The following is a 25,378-nucleotide window of genomic DNA, read 5'->3' as shown; positions in this document are numbered from 1 at the left end:
GCTTGGGCTAGCTGCCAGATCACAAACCCACCCGATCCCCTGGGTGTACACTCAAGCAGCTAGCCTGGGCTGCCGCTCCTGCGATCACACTGCAATTTTTAGCACACTAGGTCTGCTTGAGCTAGTGTGTCTATCTACTTGCAGGTGGAGGTACCTTCCCAGCTGCAGTATAGACATATCCTTAAACACTCTTCAGTTTCTCTGCTTTCTTGGTGATGCAGTGTTTCGGTGGGACAAACTGCAGGGGGATATTTATTTCTTTTTAAAACAAATTTTAAGGAAACTAATGCGAGTGATTTTCTTGGCCTAGTGTTCGCAAATGCTTGATCTCTTAGAGCTGGTGTTGCCAGTTGTAAACTGCCACCTTGCACTCCTGGGTACAGTGAAAGGTGTGCAGCTAGAGTACTTCTGTGCTGTGGTAATCGCTGCCCAGTGAGATGGTCTCTTGGGAGCAGTTGCAATTGAGCAAAAACTTGTGCAGCTTTGAGGTCTGTTTTAGGATTGGGGATGGGGTGAAGTGGTATTAAAACCATTTTAATCGTCTTCTCTGCCCCCGACTCCTTGGCCTGTCTGGACTGAAAGCTAGTGTCCCTTAGGTTTTGGCTTGCACTTGTTGCCCCTTTCACCCAAGTGCCTCCCTCCTGAGAGTGTCAATACCGAAATTGTACAATCTGATTGTGAATAAACTCAAGATTCCAGACTTTTCTGCATGTTAACATCAGAAAGAACCCACTTTTGTGGCAAATCTAAGGAAACTCTATGTATGAAGATTGTAAATGGGGGCCCCTTTTTCCCCAGCAAAAATGTATTCATTTAGATTCATTTAGACAGACATGCAAAAAAGTGAAAATAGCAATTAAGTAGAAAAATGTGAGAAGATTTATGCTTCTATTTTCCTATGAGTCCTTTGCTCCATTTTGTGACAAACGTGAATTTCACGTATGTGGTGATTATGTTGACATTGGCAATAATCAACATGTTGCACCTTGTAGGAAGTGAAGTCCCTTTGGAATTCTAAGATTGATGCTATAACCAGGAACCCAGTAGGAATAGCAGCTGGTGACAGAGGTTGCTGCAAAAACAAGACCCAAATGTGACCGAAAACTAAGTAACTCACTAGATCGTATTACACAGTATGCAGTAAAAATGTGCTGTGTTGTGCACACAAATTGCAAAGACAGAATTCATCCCTGTTAAGGGTTAGCAGTGGTGCTCTGCTGTAGTTTGGTGGCTGGAGAGGTTAGGACAAAAAGCGTTATGTAAGCTCAGGTAAAAAAATAAAAATAAATACCTTGATATGGTAAATCTAGCAGTTGCCTCAAACCTGTCACTTGGAGTTGTTGGTCATGACAAAGTTGTCCACCTGGATATTTAAAGTCTTTCTCAATCCTGTGAGAAAACTGCCACTGGATTCATGCCACTGGTAGAATCAAGTCTTCTTTCTGAGCATAGAAAAGAATACAGGGGGGATGGTAGTGCTCAGCAGGTTCACAAAAGACAGTTGAGCACAGATATTTCAGAATTTCCTGCTAGGATATTCATCCTCCTGGGACTGTCTAGTTTGAGAGGAATAAATTTTAAACAATTAGATCACTTACTAATAAAAAAGATTTTCAGACATCTGTCTTCTTAATTGCATGAGTGCATCACTTAATAGGCATTTTATAAAAATGCTTCAGTAATTTAGGTCCCAGCCTGTAGTGTGGATGAATTCTTCCTCTGTTCAGCCTGAGCTGATGAAGAAGCTGCTGCAATAATAATTATTTTGATAATTGGTACAGTGTGCACAGGATTTACCAGCGTGGTAATGGGAGCTTGTGGTAAGGAAGAAAAGGGCTTTTCACCCACTGGATACTCCTGTAAATCTGGCTCAGGACAAAAGTGACCAAAGATCATCCAAGTTTGATGGCTGTACACAGGCTATATGAAATGAATAGGCCTGGTCTACACAGCAGGAGGAATCGATCTAAGGGTATGTCTACATCTACAATTTTGCAGCGCTGGTTGTTACAGCTGTATTAGTACAGCTGTATAGGGCCAGCGCTGCAGAGTGGTCACACTTACAGCAACCAGCACTGCAAATGGTGTTAGATGTGGCCACACTGCAGCGCTGTTGGGCGGCTTCAAGGGGGGTTACGGGAACGCGAGAGCAAACCGCGGGGAAGCAGGTCTCCTTCCCCGCGGTTTGCTCCAGTGTTCCCCGAACACCCCCCCCCCCCAGCAGGTCTCCTTCCCCACGGTTTGTTCTCGCGTTCCCCGAACCCCCCTGCAAGCAGGTCTCCTTCCCAGCGGTTTGCTCCGGTGTTTTTTGAACCCCCATGCAAGCAGGTCTCCTTCCCAGCGGTTTGCTGTCGTGTTCCCCGAACCCCCCTGCAAACCGCGGGGAAGGAGATCTGCTTGCACGGGGGTTAGGGGAACGCGAGAGCAAACCGCGGGGAAGGAGACCTGCTTCCCCGCGGTTTGCTCTCGCGTTCCCCGAACCCCCCTGCAAACCGCGGGGAAGGAGACCTGCTTGATTACCAGAGAGGCTTCCTCTGATATGCTGGGATACCTGTTTATTCCACGGAGGTCAAGAAAAACGCTGGTGAGTGTTTACACCTGATGACCAGCGCTGGATCACCAGCGCTGGATCCTCTACACCCGAGTTTCAACGGGTGTACGGCCAGTGCTGCAAACAGGGAGTTGCAGTGCTGGTGATGCCCTGCAGATGTGTACACCTCCTTAGTTGCAGCGCTATCACTCCCTCACCAGCGCTGCAACTTTGTGGTGTAGACAAGGCCTAAGATATGCAACTTCAGCTACTAGAATAGCCTAGCTGAAGTCGACATACCTCCTGTCCTCATGGCGTGGGATCGACAGCCAGGGCTCCCCCATCCACTCCGCTTCTGCCTCTCACCCTGGTGGAGTTCTGGAGTCAACGGCAGAGCGTTTGGGGATTGATTTATTGCATCTAGACGAGACACAATTGATCCCTGATAGATTGATCGCTATCTGGTGGGTAGTGTGAAAGGCGTTAAACAGGCCACCTCTATAATGTCAGACTCCACCCCTATCTAGAAAGGGGCTCAGCTGTGTCATGGTTGTGATAATTTGTTTTCAGTACTCAGGATATTCCCTAAAGCCTGGGGAAGCCTAGTTAGTATTATGTGTTACAAACTCAGATATTTTGACTGGTAAAATATTCAGTCTAAAAGTGCCAACTGTGTGTTAAATTGTCATAACTTTTGTGTACTTGGTATCTTTGATTGCTGCAGCTCTGGCTTCTACAAGGTGTTTAAGATGTTAATGTTCTGAGACTTTTTTCTTTCAAGCTAACATTTATCAAAAAGTTAATCATTCTCATCAACCAGCCTTTGGAACTAAATTACTTCTCTCAACTGAATGAGCAGCTGTAGTGTAGCTTAAATGTGAGTCTCTGCTGTAGTATAAATAAACCTTCCCTTTTATTTTTAGACCCGAGGAGTGGTGTCGTCTTCTTTTTTTGTTTTTTAAACCACATTAAAACTGCTTATGATGTAGGGCAGAAATTACTTTTGGCTAGATTAATAAATCTTCACACTGAATACGGTAACTCCCTGTAATTTTATTATCTAAGATGAAAAGTAATTTACATAAGAAACGGACTAAAATATTGGTGGTCTGTGACTCACTTTAAAAGTAGCTTTCCCTTCTAAATGTAGTAACAGGCTAAGAAAAGACACTGCCTAGGCATGCTCCATCTATGATTAGGAGATTACATGAACTAATGAATGCCACTTCAACCTCCCTGGCCACACAATAGCAGATCTTAAGGTGGCCATCCTGCAGCAAAAAACTTCAGGACCAGACTTCAAAGAGAAACTGCTGAGCTTCAGTTCATCTGCAAATTTGACAACATCAGCTCAGGATTAAACAGAGGGTATGGCTGCACTCCGAGTTTTACAGCGCTGGGAGTTACAGCTGTCTTCGTACAGCTGTGTAGGGAAAGCGCTGCAGTGTGGCCACACTGACAGCTATCAGCGCTGCAGTGTGGCCACATTTGCAGCATTTGCAGGGCTGTTGGGAGTGGTGCATTATGGGCAGCTATCCCAGCGTTCAAGTGGCTGCAACGTGCTTGGGGGCTTGTCTACATCAGAAAGTTGCAGCGCTGGTGAGGGAGTTACAGCGCTGCAACTTAGGAGGTGTACACATCTGCAGGGCACCACCAGCGCTGCAACTCCCTGTTTGCAGTGCTGGCCGTACTCCCGTTTTGTCTCGGGTGTAGAGGATCCAGCGCTGGTGATCCAGCGCTGGTAATCAAGTATAGACGCTTACCAGCGCTTTTCTTGACCTCCGTGGAATAAGCAGGTATCCCAGCATACCTGAGGAAGCCTCTGGTAATCAAGCTGGTCTCCTTCCCCGGCTTGCTCTCTCGTTCCCCGAACCCCGAGCAAGCAGGTCTCCTTCCCTGAGGTTTGCTGGGTGGTTCCGGGAACGCGAGAGCAAACCGGGAAAGGAGACCAGCTTCGCCGCGGTTTGCTCTCGCGTTCCCCGAACCCCGAGCAAGCAGGTCTCCTTCCCTGAGGTTTGCTGGGTGGTTCCGGGAACGCGAGAGCAAACCGGGGAAGAAGACCAGCTTCGCCGCGGTTTGCTCTCGCGTTTCCCGGAACCACCCTGCAAACCGCAGGGAAGGAGACCTGCTTGTTCGGGGAACGCGAGAGCAAACCGCGGCGAAGCTGGTCTCCTTCCCCGGTTTGCTCTCGCGTTCCCGGAACCACCCAGCAAACCTCAGGGAAGGAGACCTGCTTGCTCGGGGTTCGGGGAACGCGAGAGCAAACCGGGGAAGGAGACCAGCTTCGCCGCGGTTTGCTCTCGCGTTCCCGGAACCACCCAGCAAACCTCAGGGAAGGAGACCTGCTTGTTCGGGGGTTCGGGGAACGAGAGAGCAAACCGGGAAAGGAGACCAGCTTCGCCGCGGTTTGCTCTCGCGTTCCCCGAACCTCCCTTGAAGCCGCCCAACAGCGCTGCAGTGTGGCCACATCTAACACCACTTGCAGCGCTGGTTGCTGTAAGTGTGGCCACTCTGCAGCGCTGGCCCTATACAGCTGTACTAATACAGCTGTAACAACCAGCGCTGCAAAATTTTAGATGTAGACATGGCCTGGGGGAGAGAGAGAGTGGATTTTTGGAGCTGTCAGCTCCCTGCCTTGCAAGTTCTAAGGACTGGAACATACACATCACCAACCTGCAATCAATTTACAAGTTTCAAGCCCTTCCCCCACCCCTCTTATTCACTAAATGCAAATTATGCACTCCTAAATAGCCTTCAGACCACATAAGTAGCTGCTCCAACACGGACTCCCCCTCCCCCTCCGCCCTGTGGCTTCTCTACTCAAGCAAACAGCTGTGAACATTCCAAAGCAATTCCCTTGCCTCTTCTTGAGCAAACAGGCGCTGTTTGTTTTTTAGATAAGCAGCTCCAGGGAGCCCGGTCTTCCAGTTTGTTGTGAACAGGCATTCTGGGATACCTCCTAATACCCTGGAGGCCAATTACAGCACTTTTGGTGGCCACACTTGATGAGCAGCGCTGCATCACCAGCGCTGCAATCGTTATACCCCAAGCAGACCAAGTGTACAGCCAGCGCTGCAGCCAGGGAATTGCAGCGCTGGATGTGCCTTGCAGGTGTGGACAGTTACTAAGTTGCAGCGCTGTAAACCCACCACCAGCGCTGCAACTCTCCAGTGTAGCCATGGCCAGAGACTGTGAATGGCTTGCCAACTACAAAACCAGTTTCTCCTCCCTTGGTTTTCACACCTCAACTGCTAGAACAGGGCCTCATCCTCCCTGATTGAACTAACCTTGTTATCTCTAGCTTGCTTCTTGCTTGCATATATATATCTGCCCCTGGAAATTTCCACTACATGCATCCGACGAAGTGGGTATTCACCCACGAAAGCTCATGCTCCAAAATGTCTGTTAGTCTATAAGGTGCCACAGGATTCTTTGCTGCCACATCAAGTGTCCATGTAGGCAGGATATCACTATAGATAAGTTTCTTTTGCGGGAATTGATCCTGAAATAATCCATGTTATGAGGAAGTTGCCCCCCTGGCATGGTACACTCCAGTATTTTCCCCAAGTGGTAAACTGCCACATGCAACTGGTTTAATTTATAATCCATGTTTCTCCTTTGTCCCTGGCACTTATGTCTTGTTCTCTCACTGGCTGGTTTGTCCCTGTCTGATGTCTGGCATGGATCGATGAACATTTCATTCCTGATAAAAGGTTGTGCTGGGCATTTTGCACTGCCAAAAAATGTTCTCCAAATAACTTTCATGTAGGGGAGAAGGGAGCTCAAAACAACTTCTCCTTACTGTGTCAATCTGCATAGTAGCAGAATTGGACCATAGGAGCTGATTCTTAAGAAGGTTAATTGTAAGAGCTTAGACTGCAGCCATCAACTCTGAGTTTGTAGCTGTTTAGGGCTGACCAGAAATACCCTGATTGGTCCCATTTATGTATTGGTTTAATTGTAGTGTCTGTTTTAAGGCTAGCTCAGAATTAGGCTGCTTATTCCCTTATAAATAAAGGTAACTGCCTATGGGTCACCTAGGAGGTGGGGGAGAGAGGGAGAGTAAATTTTTATAATTAGTAAAGTGTAGGGAACAAGGAAATGATGAAGTTTCCTGTAACGAAACAGGAAATGCATATATACAGGATCGGGACAGTGACTGTATGTGAATGCAAAAGATGGCATTAGTGTCATGCTAAAAATGCACAATCAGGAAATGCAAGAACCTTAAACACAGTGTGTATTAGGTGCTCAAATTATATTGTATAAATTTGCAAAAGTAACTTTATTTATTGACTCCTATAATGGAGCTTGATATTTTGTTGTCCGGAGGATGTGTGCTTGTCCCCTAAAATTGAAGCATCCCAATTCAACAGTCTCTCTATCGCATATGATATACCCCTACATTTTTTAAAGTTAGCACGTGAGAAATAAGTTGCAAAGTTAACTGTGGGGGGAGAAAGGACTTCTGGAAGTCAGACCACTGTTCACTGAGTCAGCTGTCTTTGACTTCAGGGTTGGTGAGCGTTTAATACTTCTATAAATCTGGCCAGATCCATGTGTAAGTACACAAGTGTCTCTAACTTCAAGCACCTACGCTTGAAGTTTTTGGCCCTCTGTTTCGGTGTTCCCTCTTTCCCCTTCCCTGTAAGCAAGCTTTGCCCAACTAGCTATGGGATGCCTGTCTTAATATTTGACACATTAGCTGACTCTCCTCCCGAAAGATGTTCCTTCCAGCCTTGTGTATGTGACAATTACCACATCCTTTACTGGTTGTAATTAAGGAACTGGAACAGAATCGGATTACAGTGGGAGTCAAAGTGGACTGGACCCAGGGCAAAAATGTAACAGTGAAAGGGCTGACATTGTACACGGACCTTTCCTCCTTTCAGGAGATTGATGCTAAAACTCAACACTTCCTTCCAAGAAACATGCTGTGGACTTCCTAATTTCCCAGTTATAGCCCATTAAGCAATAAGCACATGCAGTTTCTCTCAGTTGTGTCGTGTCTCATAGACACTGTTTCTTAAAGCTGACTGCTGATGGCTGTGCTAGTGTAGACCTGATATTGGCATTTTAACTACAGCACGCCAATCTGCTCACAGCCAGTCTGGCCAACGCTCAGTTAAAATAAAATGTGTCTGTCTCTTGTCTGTTGTAATGCTGTTGGTACTGCAGTGGTGGGAAATCTTAAGTCTCATATAGACAAGGCCCTTTTTAAATTTTATTTTATATATAAATTTTAATTAAAAACAAATCTGCAAAGTGCAGTAGGCTGCATTCTACTGCTGTTGAGCAACACCCTCCATGACTTCAGTTAAGCTGCAGCAGGCCAGTTCTATAGCACTCCAAGTGCAGCAATTGTATTTGTTAATTACTCTATTTTAAACTTCCTGCTTACAATAAAAGGGCCTAGTCTATGTCCCTCTTACTGTTCCCCCCACCCAATATCCCAGATGAAAGCACAAGGTCCAAATAGTTCTTTAGAGTGACTTCTTAGAGATGTCTGGTGTCCACCTGGAATGCACTCTTGGTGTGGATGTGCACCAGATGATTCTTTTGCCTAGCAGTGTCTGTTGGGGTTGTGCCTGTGTCCTAAGTATCTTCATATCCTCACTCTTCTCCCTGCTCCCCGATGGAACAAAGGGCAGAGAACAGGCCCAATCGTCCCTCAGTTCATAGGCACCGACTCCGTGGGTGCTTGGGGGCTGGAGCATCCGTGGGGGAAAAAATGGGTGAATGCTTAGCACCCACCGGAAGCTCCCGCTCTCTCCCCCTCCAGGTGCACCACGTGCCTGCTTTTTCCCCCTGGCTCCCAGTTCTTGTTGCAAATCAGCTGTTTCACATGACAGGCGTGGGGAGGAGGGGGAACATGGTGTGTTCGGGGAAGAGGCAGGTCTAGGGCGGGGATTTGGGGAGGAGTCCAATGGGGGGGACAGGGTGGAGTTGGGGTGGGGCCAGGGGGTGCAAGCACCCACCGGTGCGTAGGGAATTTGGTGCCTATGTCTCAGTTCTTCTGGGATTCTGTATTGGCAAAGGAGTCTGACTCATTAGTAGTGAGGAGGAAGGCTGGGTAGTGGAATCCATGTGGATGACCTTATCTCTAAGCCCACGTCCAGACTAACCCGCGGCATCGGCGGGTTAAAATCGATTGCTTGGGGATCGATATATCGCGTCTAGTCTGGACGCGATGTATCGATCCCCGAGCGCGTTTACATCGATTCCGGAACTCCATCATCCCGAATGGAGTTCCGGAATCGACACGGAGAGCCGCGGACATCGATGCCGCGCCATCCAGATGGGTGAGTACCTCGATTTTAGAAATTCGACTTCAGCTACGTTATTCACGTAGCTGAAGTTGCGTATCTAAAATCGATTTTAATACCCTAGTCTGGACATGGCCTAAGAGCCACACTTGCTCTAAGGGAAGCAACCTTACTTTCTTCTTCCAATGATTGTCCTCGTGGATTCTGCAGTGCTGATTTAACAAGCAGTTGTCTGTTTGCTTGGAGGTGAATAGTAGGAGTTCTGATTTACACAATGGCTGCAGGACAGCCTTACCAAAATGGCCATCTGATCTAGAAGCCTCTACCAAAGAACAATGTCTTGTAAGTGTGTGGACTGAGCTCCACAAGCTGTCCTCCTAATTTCAGAAATAGGGATATTCTCAAGCAGACAACGAAGGCTGCCTGAGCTCTAATGAATGAGCTTTAACGTGGCTAGGTGGCTGTAACTTGGCTAGCTGAAACATGTTCTTTTGATGATCTCTGTGAGCATATTGCCTTACCTTTAACCCTATCAACAAAGACCACAAACAGAGGCTCTAGGTGTGCTCCTGAATGATTGTTCTGTTGATGTAGTAAGGACACTGTCATATTACCTTAACTGCATGAAGTTTACCTTCCCATGGAGTTGAGTGAGGCTTGGGGAAGAAAACTGAGAGATGAAAAAAATTGGTTCATATGGAACTTGGAAACAACTTGGGGCAATAACTTAGATCAGGCCTGACTGTGACCCACTCCTTATGTAACACATGATAAGGGGAGCTCTCTACCTCTCTTCCCCCTCCGCGCCCCCCCCATCTGAATTTTTAACCTTCCAGCTGCTCAAAGGGACCTTCAACCCTGTTAACAGTATACTGAGGCTCCAAGAAAGAAGGGGCTCCCAAACTGGAGAGGGGGTGGAGAAGGGAGAGACATGAATGAGTCCCTTAAATAATCCAGCCACAGTAGGGTGAAAACATAGTGTGGCCTGGGATAGGTGAGTAGTGTGCAGATATCGCTGCTAGATACTGTATGGAACTAATAAAGGCTAGATTGTTGCATAGTCCAATATTACTGCAGTTGATGTTAAGAGCAACATATGGTGCTGAGATGCCCAAATAGAAAACTGTTTTCTTTCAGCTTTCTAAGTCAGTCTAGTTGAGGCTTTCCTGCTTTAGAGCAGAATGTTCTGAACTTCAGCTGAACACCTTCGTTTTGCATCCAGGCTGTCAGATGCAACAATGCTGAGGCTGGTCTAGGATCTGACTGTTCTTTGAGATTGTTGGGCAGAGTAGGCAAAGTGATCGGGGGCTGTGTTGAGAGTTTAGCAGCCAGGGCTCCAGGGATTGCCAAGGAATCAGAGGTTGGAAGCCCACACTTGCTGAAGGCCTTGGTTCACTGGGACAGGAGGGAGGATTGAGCCTTAGCTATGTCTTTCTTCTTAGCACCCAAGCAAACTTTCATGCAGTGCTTCTGAGTCTGCTTGGAAAAAGGGGCTGACAGAGCAATGGCCCGGGATTTGCCCTTCACCTGAACAAAAAAGCACACAACATGCCCCTTGAGGGGCATGTTTTAAATCTAGCTTCTGCCACAAAGGTGTGAGTCCTGCTACTCTCGGAAGGGCAGGGGCAGGATTCTCAACCTACTAATGAACTATGGAAAATTATAAAAAATTAAAAACCCAACTGGAAAACTAAATTGCTGACACTGAGGGCAGGCCTACGCTTATAGCTGTGCTGCTGCAGCCTTTCACGCATTAGTGAAGCCACTACCTATGCTGACAAGAGGATTTCCACTTCCACGAGAGGCAGTAGCTATGTCGAGGGGAGATACTCTCCTGTCGACATAGTGCTGCCTACACAGGGGGGTGAGGTCCATGTAACTACATTGTGGATTTTTCACAGCCCTGAGTGACTTAGCTATACAGATGTAAGTTTGCAGTGCAGACCTGGCCTGAGTTGTAGAGAAGCAGGCAGATGCTGCAATGGCTTGGTCCCATTGCTATGGGAAGTAAGAAGGAACTGAGAGATGGCTGCACCTGCACTGCACTTTGTGCCCTTGGTTTAGGGCAGCAGGTGTAGCCCCACCAGATGCTGCAGGCTAAAAGATTGACGTGGCACATATGCACCAAGAGTGGAATCTGTGTGGGCTGCCACTTGTGGGACCACCTTTCCTTTTCACACTGTTCCCAGGGAGGAATTGCACGTAGGGGCGTGATGCTAGGAATGCCCCAAATATTACTGTCACCATTACCTCTACTGTGGAAATTTTTTTACTGTGACCTGAGTCAGTCAGCTCCTGAGTCAGTCAGCTCCTATGTCATGAGTGCTTTCTGGGTGCTGATGTTGAATAACTCAAATGTTCTTGACATTTTGCCACTTAGGCAGCATAGTGTGGCCTAACACCTAAAATGCCTCTGGGTTGTAATGCAGTTTGTGGAGGTGAAGTGAGGGGGAATGGCTTTTTCCTAAGCTACTCAAGAAACTAAACTTCGGTAGACACTGTCGGCAATAGAAGAATTGCCTGTGGACTCTGCATTTTTTTGTTTTTTTTAGCTCCCCCTCTTCCTTCATTCCATTAGTTTAACTTGTACAATAGGTACTTGTGATTGCCCTTTATCATTAGTGAAACCACACAGTTCAGCACTGGCTCCTTGCCTGTCAAAGAACACTTTGACGCTACATCAAGGCCACTCCTTTTTGGTTTTCTTTGTGCAGGGGAGTCCAAGAGGACACGCCTTGTTAAATCAGGTAGGTGCAGTTGCTAAACCTAGGTTATAATTTCAACCTATTTAGTGAAACTGACCAATTTACTGTTTCCTAAATCTGCAAGTTCAAGGCTCTCTGGCTGAGATTTTCAGAAGTGATGTTTATATATTAAATTTTTGGATGCTTGAAGAGAACACTCTATATTAAAGCCAGGCACTAAACTGAAAATCCTCTTCTTTTCATTCTCTCTGCTGCTGACATCAGCAGAAAACTAGCTACAGAAATAAAAGCACTAAACCAAAGCCAGACTATAAACCAAAAAGCACATCTAGTGTTGGAGAAAGTGCAACTCTAATGTGGCCCACCCCAGGGACAGTGTATCTGGGCTGGGTGGAAAACAGCAGCAGAAAGGTCCCAGGCAGTCCTATGACAAGTTGATAATAGGGGTAAGAACAGGAAGCATGTTCTGAGCATCTGGGTTTTTCTAATAGGTCAGCAGCAGAAACCATTGTTGTTACAGTCACAGATTAATCCATACATCTGAGACTTACTCCTGTAACTTGTGAAACCAGCATATGGGTCTCTAAGGCCTTGGCTACACCTGCAAGTTACAGCACAATAAAGCATCCCTGGCGCCCTAGCTCACTCCTCGTCCACACTGGAAGGCACATAGAGTGCTCTGACTCCACAGCTACAGCGCTGCTGGTACTCCACCTCAGTGAGTAGCATAACATTTGCTGTGTCCTTGCTGGAGTGCCGCGGCGCCAGCATGAAAGAGGTGTTGCATAACTGCGCTCTGATCGGCCTCTGGAAACGTCCCATAATCCCCTTAAATCAAGTGGCCACTCTTGTCAATGTTGTGAAATTGGCTGCAGGAATGTGGAAATGCCCTTTCAAAGCTCCATTTCAGCTCAGGTGAGGAGGAGCGGGGGGTCTGAACTTACAAGACAGCATGCTGACACACTCTCAGCCCCACCCAAACCCCCACATACATACAACACACTCCCTGTCACACTCCACCCCCACACCCCCCATTTGAAAAGCATGTTGTAGTCACTTGCATGCTGGGATAGCAGCCTATAATGCACTGCTCCCAGTACTTCTGCAAGTGCTGCAAATGTGGCCACGCCAATGTGCTTGAAGCTGTCAGTGTGTATAGATTGCTGCTCTTTCCCTACTGTGCTCTAGGAAGGCAGCTTTAACTCACAGGGCTCTACGTCTGCAAGTGTAGCCATGCCCTAAGTTAATACACCCTGCGTGCATCTGAGCTTTTTAATCAGCATCTCCCAAGCTGAAGTGTTAGTGATGAAAGACCTAATTGATTGCACATGCAAAACTCTGAATCTTTTCTTCCTTGGTAATGCATCTTTTTGTGTGTGTGTGTGTGTGTGTGTGTGTGTGTGTGTGTCTCTCTCTCTCTCTCTCTCATGTCCCACAAGGTTGGTAAAGCTGTGTGTCAGCATTCACACCTTATCTTTTTTTGTGGTCCGAACCCCAAGTGATCAAAGTCAATCGTCTTTTGCATGTGACTTGTAATCCTCTTCTTTCTGCATTTTGTGTGTGTGTGTGTGTGTGTTCTTCCACATCCTCTTTCCAGAGCAGATCTGTGACCATTTCAGGGAGTGTGCAGGCAGTTATGGGAACCAGACATACCAAAAGCTTTACAGTTGCATGAAGCAATAGGTTATTTGAATGTGGCTGGCTTCAGTGCTGACTGTACTAGCAGCTATGGACTAATTGCAGGATCGCGTTGCTGCTGGGCTGGGGAGATTGCTGTGTGCTCCTGGATGCTCTTTCAGGGCCTAGTGAAAGACACTCTGATCTGTGTTATGTACTGGAGGGAGAAAGGACTTCTTTCTAGCTTGACTTTTTATTCAGGCAGTGATACTTGAAATCTGCCTCTCTTCATTGCACACTTTCCTGGCTATTTCTGGCCTGACTAGATAATACTAATTATGTTCCTTAGTAAAGTGCTAAGGGATGGATGGATAAAAGTTCCATACATAATTTGTCCCCATGTTAAAGAGAAAACGAAGCACCTCGCCTGTGTCCAAGGTCACACTGAGTGAGTGGCAGATCTGGAAATGGGAAATCAGATTTCCTGGAGGTAGGGCAACATTCATGAAGCTGACTCCTACCAAAGAGCTATAGAAGAGGCTATTCCATAGTATGCTTCAGGGGCAACAGGAGGCTTTGGTGTCTGGCAGTATAAATCTGAATGTTACCAGCCATGAAGGGAAATGGATGTGTTTTTGCATGTTGTGGGCCTGGGCATTCTTGATTTATACGATTGGGTCAAACTGTCATGAGGAGGACATCTTTATTAAACTCTGCTTTGTCTAGTATGGATTCCATCTCTTCTGTGAGGTAGGATGAGCTTTCACAGGGGGATGATGCACAGAGATTGGAGGTTGGACATAGGTAAGCTGAATTAAGTGGTTCCTAATGTGACTTGGTGTATTCTGTTGATTGAAGGAAATCAAGAGACCATTCTAGAGGTAATAATGGCTTGTGAGAGCTCCTTCAGCCTGGCTGTCTATGTATGACTTGTGCTCAACTTTCCAGTCTTCATACTTAATCTCTGTCTGATCTAGGGGGTGGATCTGGGAGGGGTTAGCAGGCCACTGGATTGCAAAGCTTTAGTGGTTGTAGTGTTTAGACTGTCTAGTGTGATGTGATACTTTCCCTAGCATCTTGCCAGCTCATTTGGCTTCTGAACTTTTAGGAATGGGGACTCTGGTTGGTCTTGTTTCCAAATCGGAGCAACGAACTCTAATTTCTGTTGTAAAAGCTGGTTGTCAGTCTGGGACAGGGAACAGATACTTGCCCTTCTCCCACTCCCACAGTCTAGGACCAGTATGAAGACGAATTGCAGCTATGTGAATGGGGGTGGAGCAGGGGTGGGCAAATGGTTTTTGCCCGAGGGCCACATCTAGGTATGGAAATTGTATGGCAGGCCATGAATGCTCATGAAATTGGGGGGGTGGGAGGAGGTGAGGGCTGTGGCTGGTGGTGCAGGCTCTGGGTTGGGGCCAGAAATGGCGAGTTGAAGGTACCAGGGGTAGGTGGGGGGGACATGCTGCTGCTTCCAGGAGCTGCACAAGAGGGGGGATGTGCTGCTGCTTCCGGGAGCTGCATGAAGCCCCGGTACACGCAGAGCAGCGCAGCGCAAGTCCCCGACCCCACTCCCCGGCTGGAGCGCCGGAGTGGGGCAAACCCTAGAACCTGTGCCCTGCCAGGAGCCCAAGGGCCAGGTTAAAACATCTGACGGGCCACACGTGGGCTGTAAGTTGCCCACCCCTGGGCTGGAGACTACTTGGACTAACCCCATGGTTTGTGTAGTGGGTATGAGGGCTTGAGCCTGTACTATTAATTAACCAAACAAGCGTTCAGTTTTCTAGGATGATAGTTTAAGTTCTAGGTTCAAAAGAATACTTTAATGGCTCTTCCAGCCATAATTTAGGTGGCTGTACAACATGGTGGATTAATGCTTAACCTTTGTCTGAAGATTCTGAATTGATTCTCTCTCACCTTTTTGCATCTGAAGCTGGAGGAATATGCTGGGATGGTGTAGCTGACTTTTAGGCTTGAGGTGTGCTAGGATGGGCCAAAGGAAGACTAAGAATACCCAGTAAGAACCCAATCCCTATTTTTCCCCTTTGGAATTTTGCTGTAGTTTTGGAAGAGTGTAAATGTATTGGAAAGAAATTTGGACACTAATTCCTCTTTGTGCCATTTGGAAATCTTCCCCTAAAGGAATTATGTACAATACAACTCTTACCTTAAGAAAAATAACTTCAGTACTGCTTTAACTGTGATATCCTCTTGTCATTTGACTTTTCACCAGGCTGGAAGATCACATGTCTTAAATGGCAAATCTAGATTTGTGGTGTGTGTTTGTGCACACACCAAAAAAAATCTTGAAAAACATCCTTGTCAATCAGCTGACTACTTAGGAACTAAATACTGAAATCTCATGTCATGTGCAATTTACTAAGAATATTTTCATTATGACTGAATTGCAAGGACTGTAGGATTTAAAGAGTGGCAAGGTAGAGAAAAAATCAATAAAAATTGCAACAAAGTGCACATGTCCTGTGGCAGGATCAATTAAAAATAACTAACTTTGATTTAAAATTTGAAAAACCATTTTAAACTAGAATTGGACATTGCTAAATTGTATGTTGAGTACTCATTTCTTTAGTTTCCTGTGAGGTGGGAGGGTCCCAGACTTCAGGCTGCAGTCCAAGCCTGAACAGCTACACTGCAGTTAAATAGTCCTGAGCCCAAGTCAGCTGACAAGCCAGCTGTGGGTTTTTAATTGCAGTGTAGACATTCCTAAGGGCACATCTGCACATTTGCTAAAGCAAATCACTTAAGCCTCCTTGATGATCTCACCTTTCAGTACCTAAACAGGGGTTCAGGAGCCCAATTTTATGCCAGTATTTTTGCATATTTTATCCTGTGTATTTGGGGAAATAAGTTCACTAACTAATTTTGAATGGTTTAACTTTTTTCATTAATACTGAAGCAACTTGCTTTTGAAGTGACAGATTTTATGCCACTAATTTTTTTTAACGAAAGTACAATTTGTACCTGATGCTATAAATATACATATGTTTAACTAAGCAGGTAAATAGTCCAGTTTGAAATCAATGGAACTATTCCTCTGAATAAAGTTAAATATCTGCTTGAGGCCTCAATGGGTTGGTAGTAAAGTTAAGAATGTGTACAATACGTGTTTATAGTGTCAGAACTTTTAACTTGCTACACTTTTCTGTTTTATGTATAATAGTCTGGTAAATTAAAATAAGGTCCTACTAGTGGTACTTGCATTTAAAAAAATGTATAATGAATTCAAGTTGTCATAACACACTTTCAAATTAACTTTACAAAGCCTCAACTTGATTTAAAATTTAAAACTTCGATTTAAAAAAAATCATATTTTAAATCTCTTCACTGTGTTGCATAATATGCTAAGCTGTGATGTGTTTAATGCTTTATTTACATATGTGAACCATAAGCCTTAAACCTCCCTAAAACAAAGAGGGAAAGAGCATCTGACTTAGCTTTCTGATACTGTGCAATTTCATTCTGTTTGGAAAGATCTTTTTTTGCATAAATTATCATCTTGGATGTTGTTTTTATAGCTGATTACATAGGTTAGTGGATACTGGTGCCTTGTTAGCTATTAAAGTAACAGTTTAAAGCCAAACTCTAATGAAACTGTGCACTGAACAAATAAACACCTGGCACAAGCTGCTTAATCAACATGTGACAGCAGAATTTTGATAGTATCTGCTCTAAATGAAATGTGACAGTGCACATGCTGTTTTAATAAAACCTCTGATTATACAGAGATTTGAGCATGTGCATAACTTTACACCCCACTACTCATGTGTATGTAAGTCTTTGCAGGACCGGGGCCTACACTTTTGTTTCTCATTTTAGTTTCCCTGCATTTGTGATTGTACCTGAGCAACATCTTGAACTCTTCTCTAGTATAACTGTTACACTTTCTCTGGCTGTGTTATGGCAATGTCTAATCCATATCTTTAAACCAGCGCAGTTTGGTTAAGAGTCTGGCATGCAGGCACGCTTCCCACCCACACTTCCAATCCATCCCATCCCGCCCCACCCTGCTAATGTCACTTACCTTGAATTAACCATCGTGGATCAATTGCACTACTCCTCATTGGAGTGTGGCTAAGATATTGGACTGGGACTGGGTAGATGGAGGCTCAATTCTATGGCTCTGCCATGAACTTACTGTTTGACCTGGAGCAAGTTACTTAAGGGGAGATTTTTCAAAGGTGCAAATGGCAGTTAAGAACATAACTACCATTTTGTGCCTGAAAAATCTCCCTCTTAATCTCTGCCTCAGTTCCTGATCTGTAAAATGGGGATATCTCCCTTCTCACACCCCTTGTCTGTGTATTCTGAGCTCTCTGGGCGGAACTCTATATGCATACAGGGCCTGCCAGAATGAGGCCCCCAGAGTAGTACATTCCTGACCAACACATGGGTAAATTCTGGTCTTGCTTCTGAGGTACTGTTGCTTAAATGGAAAACCATGTAATAATTACACCCTATCTTGGAAATCATTTGCCTGCTGCAATGCCTGTGTGAATTTTTTTCAGCTATTGAGGGTTAGGTTGAGGGAGAGATGACAATACTGGACTCTAACAAAATACAAATGTATGGATTTGATTGCTTCCATGCTGTGTGTCACCTCCTCTAAGCTCTCTAGAGGAGGAATCATGCCCTTTTATATACTTCCTAGCACTGTGGGGCCCTGATCAGGTTGGATGTTGGAGAGATGCTCTAGTAGTTTTAAAAGGAATTTATTTTGGGGGAGTTCTAGGGCCTGTTAGATACAGATCAGACTAGAAGATCACTGGTCCCTTCTGGCCTTGGAGTCTGGGGTTAGTCTATGGGCTCTACTGCAATATAAATATTTAATTACACACAAACTACATTCAAAGAGTATTAAGGTTGCAAAGTCAAGCCCTCATAAATTAGGAAATGCCAGAACTGAGACTGCCTGTGCAAACGTAACCTGGTCCCTTTGTGCTCCTGCATTATGATCGATTTTGTTAATTAGATGACATACCGCTTTTTTCCACCGGACCCCGCTTCATTCAGTGCCAGGGGCAGCTCCAGGCCCTAGCAGGCCAAGCGCGTGCTTGGGGCGGCATGCTGCTGGGGGCTCTTCGCCGGGAGGGCGGCAGGCGGCTCCGATGGACCTCCCGCAGGCATGCCTGCGGGGGGGGGAGGGTCTGCCGGAGCTGCGGGACCAGCGACCTGTAGAGCGTCTCCTGCAGCATGCCACCGTGCTTGGGGCGGCGAAATGTCTAGAGCTGCCCCTGTTCAGTGCACAGGATAGACATTGTTGACATAATGAGCAGCTAGTCACTATTTTTTCCCCTTATTCAGTGGATGGCCCCATGCCTTGTTTATTGCACTCGATTCAAACTTCTTCAGAAGACAGAATTATTTATTTCCTCATGGATTTCTTTCCATGGTGCTCACCACTGTTACCTGAGTACTTCATGAACTTTTTTTCACAAATATCTGTTAGATGAGGGGGGGTTTTAATCCCCATTTTATAGATAATCTTAAGGTCAAACATTTCCAGTAATTTTGTGTGACACCTAGAACGTGATTTTTTTTTTTTTTCAGTGTACTTAACATTATAGAGCCAGGGTTTCTCAGCCTTTTTCTTTCTGAGCTCCCTCCTTTCCCCTACTATAAAAACTCCATGGCCTGCTTGTGCCACAACGGCTCTTCTGCATATAAAAGCCAGGGTCAGCATTAGGGGGTAGCAAGCAGGACAATTTCTCAGGGGCCCCTGCAAAGCTAAGTTGATCAAGCTTTGGCTTCAGCACCAGGTGGCAGGGCTTTAGTTTTATGACCCAAGCCCTAACAAGTCTAATACTGGTCCTGCTTGGCAGACCCCCTGAAACCTGCTCTTGGCCCCTCGGGGGCCTTGGACCCCTGGTTGAGAACCACTGTTATAGAGCACTTTATAGACCCAGGCACAGCTCTCCTTAACTTCCAGCTGCAGCTGTAAGTGCTTAGCACTTGAACAATTCAGACCGTAGCCTCTCAAGTCCAGCACTGAAGTTTGGTTTAAGTGACTTGTCCAGCATCACACAGGAATGCTGTGGTAGAGAGCAAGTTGCATGCTGACCTGGATTCTAACCATCAGAATACACTCTTCTCTTCTGTGATCACCTGCCTCCTTCACTACACACGTTCCAACTTCCTCAGTAAATGAAGCAGGGAGTCTTTGGACAACTGCGAGATCCCCAGAACAGATGTCCTGTGCACTGAAGGAGCTGGGGTCCTGTGGAAAAGTGTGATGTAATTAGACTATTTCGGTGCATACTGATAGGAAGCCCAAATGATAGTTACACAAACCTTGATGCTGACATTTCTTAACTTTAAGTGCTTGAGGTTCGTTTTCCTCCCACCCCCGCCACCTTACAGTTTTGTATACACAACTACAGTCAGCTCCCTAGCTCTGAAGCAAACTGGAAAAAAACAAATTCCATTGTATTGCACCATATTGACACACGATTCATCCATCATTGGGGTTGGAAACTTTAGATCCACCTCACAGACCTCTGCCAATGGAGCAAATGGAGTAACTGATAACAGTAGTAGGTTGCCATCTCTTTGTGGAACAGTCCTGGAGGGGGATAAGATACTTTGCCAGTGGCTTTTACAGATATTTGCTAACAGCAGAGGAATGGTAAGACTTGGGAATCTTGGCTTCCATACAGAGTGTGTTGTTGTAGGTATAGACTCTCTTCTGTCCATTTTCCCTGAAACTAGACCCCTTTTTGACCTGTCCCATCTTTTCCCTGCCTCTGGCTCTTTGTCCCAGTGTCTTTGCCCAGCCAATCCAGTTCTCCACCTGCATCCATGTTCCTTAATCTGTATTCATTTCCCAGTCCACTCCATTTTCCTTCTTGGCTCTAATTTCACTCTCTTCTCCTTCAGTTCCCAGTTTGCCATTTTCCTTCCTTGGCTCCAAGCTCTGTCAGCCTCCAGTTCTAGTCTTCCCCAGATTCCTTGTTCCAGTCTTCTGCGTCCTCCCACCCCGGTGTGGCAATTGCAGGCATCCTGAAGGACAAGGAAGCAGCTGCTTAGGCCTAGACTGGAGCATGCCCAGTGTGGACAGAGTATTTGGGGACTGTAGCTGCAAAGGTCTAGCAAGTTTCTACTGAGCATGTGCACACTGCAGTCTCCCCCCCCCCTCCCCCCAAGGGTTGATAACTTGGTCAAAATTGGGCAGATTTTCAAGAGGCTGGCAATAGGCACATCCCTAGCATGTAGGCAAACCAGTGCTAAATGTCAGGTTCTGCTCCAAAACATGAGAATGCTATAGCTTCTCAAAGAAAAGGTCCTCCAGAATTTAACATGGGACAACTTTATTTTTCCTTAGTCTTGTTCTCAGGAACAGCTGAACCATTTTGGCTGAAATTGCCCAGAACAATTCAACCTCAGGCAGATATCTGTCATGTAAAATTTCAACCCAGAGAGTTAATTTGGCAAACTTATAAGCAACTGAAAACACTTATTATGAACTGTGGGAAAACTTTTAACAGGAAGAGCTGCCAGCCTTGCCTACAGTGTCAGCAGGCATTTTGTGACTTAACTCTTTTTCTTTCCTCCTACAGAGTTGGTGTATTGGAGGACACCTTCACCTGTCTTGGTGTCTTGTGTGCCATCGTATTCTTTCCAATTGGAATTCTGTTTTGTCTTGCTCTGAGGCAACGAAGATGTCCTAACTGTGGGGCAACTTTTGGTTAAGGGATCAACCCGAACAGGCTTATAGAGGCCACATCTATTGTAGTACTTGTTTCTAATGTAAATGTCATGTACAATCATTTTATTTGATTATGCTTCAGACCTGTTTTGTAAAGTGTGATGAAATTATAGTCTTGCATGTGATAAACTTAATCAGTTTTATTAGCGTGTGCATTGCAAAACATGAAAACCCACCTTGTTTCCATGTCTAATGGCATCTTTAAACTTAAATAAAACTGCTTCTCTTTTTTGCAATCTTCACAATTTGTGGCAAGGCTGAATCTTGTATCTCAATATTCTTTCATGTCAGCTGGTTCTGTGTATGCACGCTTTCACCATGTACCTTTTTGTTTAAAAAAAGTTAAACCATAAACTGTGTGCATACAATCATACTAGTTGCAGCATTGTGAAATTCCAGAGGTTTAAAGTAAGAAATCTAGAAAGTAGCGATTCTAACCACAGAAGTGATCTATTGTTATGGAGACAATTGGGACTGAGGACCAGTGCTGGTCAACCTTTTTTTTTTTTTCCCTCAAATTTTGACAAAAGTTGAGGGAAAGACTAATTCTCATGTCAACTTCGTGCATTTTTTGACCAACTATAGAGCTGGTCCAAACTTCTTGAAGTCTCAAGTCCATGTCTTTGAAATTTTGTTTGTTTGGACTAGCTCTGACCACAGGATACAGCAGTACTAGGAAGGTAAGATGTGTAGCACAAGTTGGAAAATCCTGGGCAAGGTCAAGACACCATAAAAATATGCTGCTGAACCTTTTTTACTTCAAAGACCTGAACTCTCTTAGAATACTTCACAAGAAGTAGAAAAAAGATGAGACCACAAAATAGCAACTGAAGGATGACAAAAAGTCTTAGACATGAGTAATAGAATGGATATTCACAAATATTGAGGTAGAGATAATGGATCTATTTACTGCTGTATGGTATGAAATTAATGGCACTACTTTTCAGAAATATATAACCTAACCTGTCTAAATCACTAAGAAGACATTATATATTGTCAGAGTTCTGTTATGGTACTTTCCCACAGAGACTCCATGTTGATGACGTACCCTAAAGCATTAAAGCTAATGAACTTGCTTGTAGTACAGAATTGCCCTTCTGCCCCCCCACCCCCCAATGAGGCAGTACCAGAAGACATGAGGCAAGTGTAGCCATGACTATCTATACCGTGTGTGTGTGTGTACATATATATAATTTTTACACATTTCTAAAAAGAAAGTAGTAACTTGCCTCTTCCTTATTGCAATAGAATCCACAGAGGAAGATCAGACGTGACAATGCAACCATGAAGATGTGAAAGCTTGTCTGGCATGATCTGACCTATTTTAATCTCTGAAAAATGGTTGTTTGAGCCAATATAAAGTGCTTTCAAGTTACAATCTTGCAATTCTCATTGGCTTGCTAAGCGAGACTGGTAGTTTGGGGCAATAAACATAAGGTAACAAAGTGGAAAAAACATCTGGTCTTGTTGTTCAATAACCTCACTGATGAAATAAAAATTCTCAGTCATATCCAAGTGCCTGACCCAAAGCCCCTTGAAGTCCAATGGCAATGCTACAACTGATTTCAATTGTCATCTAAGTTCAGTGGGGAGGAGTAACAGACAGAATAATACCAAGGAAACAAGACACATTAGAAACATGAGTGGAAAGTAACAAATCAGATTAAATTTAGCTTGTATTTTTCTTAGGGTGGGGAAGAATAATCAAAGAATGAAGATAAAACCTGTAAAGAAATGCTGAGATACCTAGGTCTGACTTTTTGCTATGATATTAGTAGCATTGCAATTTTGGGGCTGCAGAGGCACATCGTGAAGTCCCTCTGACAGTACTTTAATATTAAATTGTGAGTTCATCATAGCAAAACATGCAGGTCGGGGGTTGAGGAGAAGTAATAAAATCAGAGCCGGAGCCTCATTTTAATCTTTCCTGAATGTCAGATGTACTTTGGCTAAGAAATGGGAGAAGAATTACAACTATAAAAAATAAAAACACATTAAGAATTACTAATAGAGGTACTGCTGCTTGTAGAAGGAGGTCTTTTGTAGAGTAATGGGCTAAACAGTTTGACAGAATAGAGACACCTTTTGAGAAGAGACACCTCTTTGAGAAGAGTTCTTTGCCAGGCTGAGAGAGAGCCCCCTAGCTTAGTGTCCAGAGTAGCTGTGTCCAGAGGACACTAACCTAGGGGGCTCTCACAGCCCGGCAAAGAGCTAGGACTTAAACCAAAATCTTCTGGGCCCTTGTCTCGGGGCCCAAATTTATTTGAACACAAAACTCAAAGTAATGTACAACAAAGCTATTTCTCTGACCAAACCAGGCTTCAGAGCCTCTGAGGCTTTCTTCTTGCACCTCTCTGCCATGGAAAAAGGAGGATTTGCCCTTTGCTTTAAACCTTTGCTGAATCATGTGACAAGCAGGCACCCCTTAATCCTTTCCTGGTTGTTTCTTCCTGTCAGATACTGAACATGAGCCTTCACAATACTCTTAAAGTAACTACAGAAAAATCTTGCATTAGTGGGAAAGGAGTTAATGGACAAGACTTTAATAGGAGTCTTCTACAGTGATGTATTTTCCAAGGCAGAGGCGCTAATGTCTGAGTGTACTTCATCAAGCTGACTATATTATAGAGCAACTAAAGCTACCCCTACTGTGTTGCACTTGATAAAAATGTAAGCTATTTTAAAAAGTGTAGTGGCTAATTAGTACTGTATTTGGTGCCTGAAATGAGTAATCCCTTCAGGTGCATTCTCTTGCTTATAATATACTGTCAGTGTTCAGGCCCATGAAAGGTATTGTTGCATCCATAACTTTTTAAGACCACCGAGTATTAAAACAGATCAATGAAGCTTATTTCCATTAAATTGTTTGCCTTTTCTTTATATAATTTAACAGTTTCTGAGAAACTGACACAGGGAATAGACATGTTCAATATTTACAAAACTATACTTTTTATAAAGTGCTCTGTACTCCACAAATTCCAAAGTGTTTCACAATTAACTAGATTCTGGTGGCAGTGATTATGCAAGCTCAAAGAGTGTTAATGCTAGCAGAGATAGCCTTTGCCAATACTCTGGGAGGCAGAGTGGGAGCATTGGTCAGGACATCCATGTTAGTGCCTTCTTTTTGAAAAATTACCAAGGCTATAACTACCCACAGACGGCCACCAGAGATGATGCAGGGCCATCTTTGTACAAAAATACATTCAGTGTTTGGCAAGAGTTTGAGTCTGCGACCTTCTACGTCACAAGTGAGTGTCAGAGATAAAAGGATAAGGCTGCTTATTAACAAAGCTTTAAAACGTTCACGTGGGCTAATAGTTTTTCAAGTGCTAATACATAAGTGGATTACCATATGGTTAGGAAGTCAGACTCTGTGGTCTAATATTGCAGAACAGCAGCTTTACATCTGCTGAAATATTTGCCTATTGGCTACTATCAGACAAGGTAACTAACCTGAAGAGACTGACCACAGATCCAGTTCAGTATGGCAGTTTGTTCTTTGTTTTACCGTTCTGCCAGTTTCCCTCAGACTTTTCAAATAATTACTTAATTGTTTCATAATTAGACAGCTTTTTATTCAAATCTCTTTCCAGATCACTGTACTTGAGCTTTTCAAAGTACAGCGAACATCCATGAGTACAAATCCAATCTTACATTTGTATAGCGCTTTTAATGCTGAAGGATTGCAAAGCACTTTACAAACCAGATACAAGAATTACTTTAACTCTGAAATTTTAGCTATTTACAGTATACAGAAATAATACATACCAGTTTCTCAAAAGGAGTGACAAAACATGGTATCCGCAAGAGGAATGTAGGAAAACAAAGCAAAATGTAATACTCAAGTTAGAATTGGACCAGTAGCCTGGTGCAGATTTCCCTACTCTTGCAAAACATACAATGGGATTTTAATGACCAAAAGTAGTCAAATCTGTGTTTTACAGATCTGGGCAATGGCACCTTGACAAGTAGGTGCTACTTAGAACTGTGGTGGATCACTGGTCAACAGAGTTAGAGTGAAACAGACCATTAGGTAGGTGGCTACAGACCTTTCAGCACCAGGGTTTTTCCTTGGTCGTTACTTCCTGGAAATGAGAAGGCTCAACTCTGCCTTGTTTAGGAGATTAGACTCAGGGGCAATAGGGTGATAGGCACAGGTGAGGATTTAGGGGCTCAAAGTATCCATCACCATGATTAGAACTCAATTTCCTGTGGTCAGACCACCAAGGCTGTAACATTGTTATTAAATATAACACCCCTTTAAATAGAATGTTCAGAACAATCCGGCAGTGGCAGTAGGATGGACAAGATAATTAAATTTCTTCCATTTTGAATTTCTGTGACTTTAAAGGGGCACTGTCTACATAGCTGTAGGCAACACAATGTTTACTTACATTACTACCATCACTTAGGATTATTACAAATAAAATTTTAAAAATCCAATTTACTCTTTACATCTCTCTAATTATGGACAATCAAAGTAATTTGTCAGTCTTAGTGCTGCAGTGTTTGGGATATAGAAAACTGATACGGGGGGGGG

The 25,378-nt window shown here is 44.5% G+C and overlaps 1 protein-coding gene across 1 annotated transcript in view; it reads left to right on the top strand.

The window, feature by feature from the left end:
* BRI3 (brain protein I3) overlaps nt 1-21,068 on the top strand; it is a 30,381-nt gene extending 9,313 nt beyond the window's left edge. Inside the window, exon 3 of the mRNA XM_050966774.1 lies at nt 20,690-21,068. Within this exon, the coding sequence (XP_050822731.1) occupies nt 20,690-20,822 (133 nt within the window). The 3' untranslated portion in view covers nt 20,823-21,068. The remainder of the gene's footprint in view (nt 1-20,689) is intronic.
* Nucleotides 21,069-25,378: the final 4,310 nt, after the last annotated feature.

The sequence above is a fragment of the Gopherus flavomarginatus genome, chromosome 9 (genome assembly GCF_025201925.1).
Source record: "Gopherus flavomarginatus isolate rGopFla2 chromosome 9, rGopFla2.mat.asm, whole genome shotgun sequence".
Lineage (NCBI taxonomy): Eukaryota > Metazoa > Chordata > Testudines > Testudinidae > Gopherus > Gopherus flavomarginatus.
The sequence above is the reverse complement of the archived record's forward strand: the minus strand, read 5'-3'. Positions and strand labels throughout refer to the sequence as shown.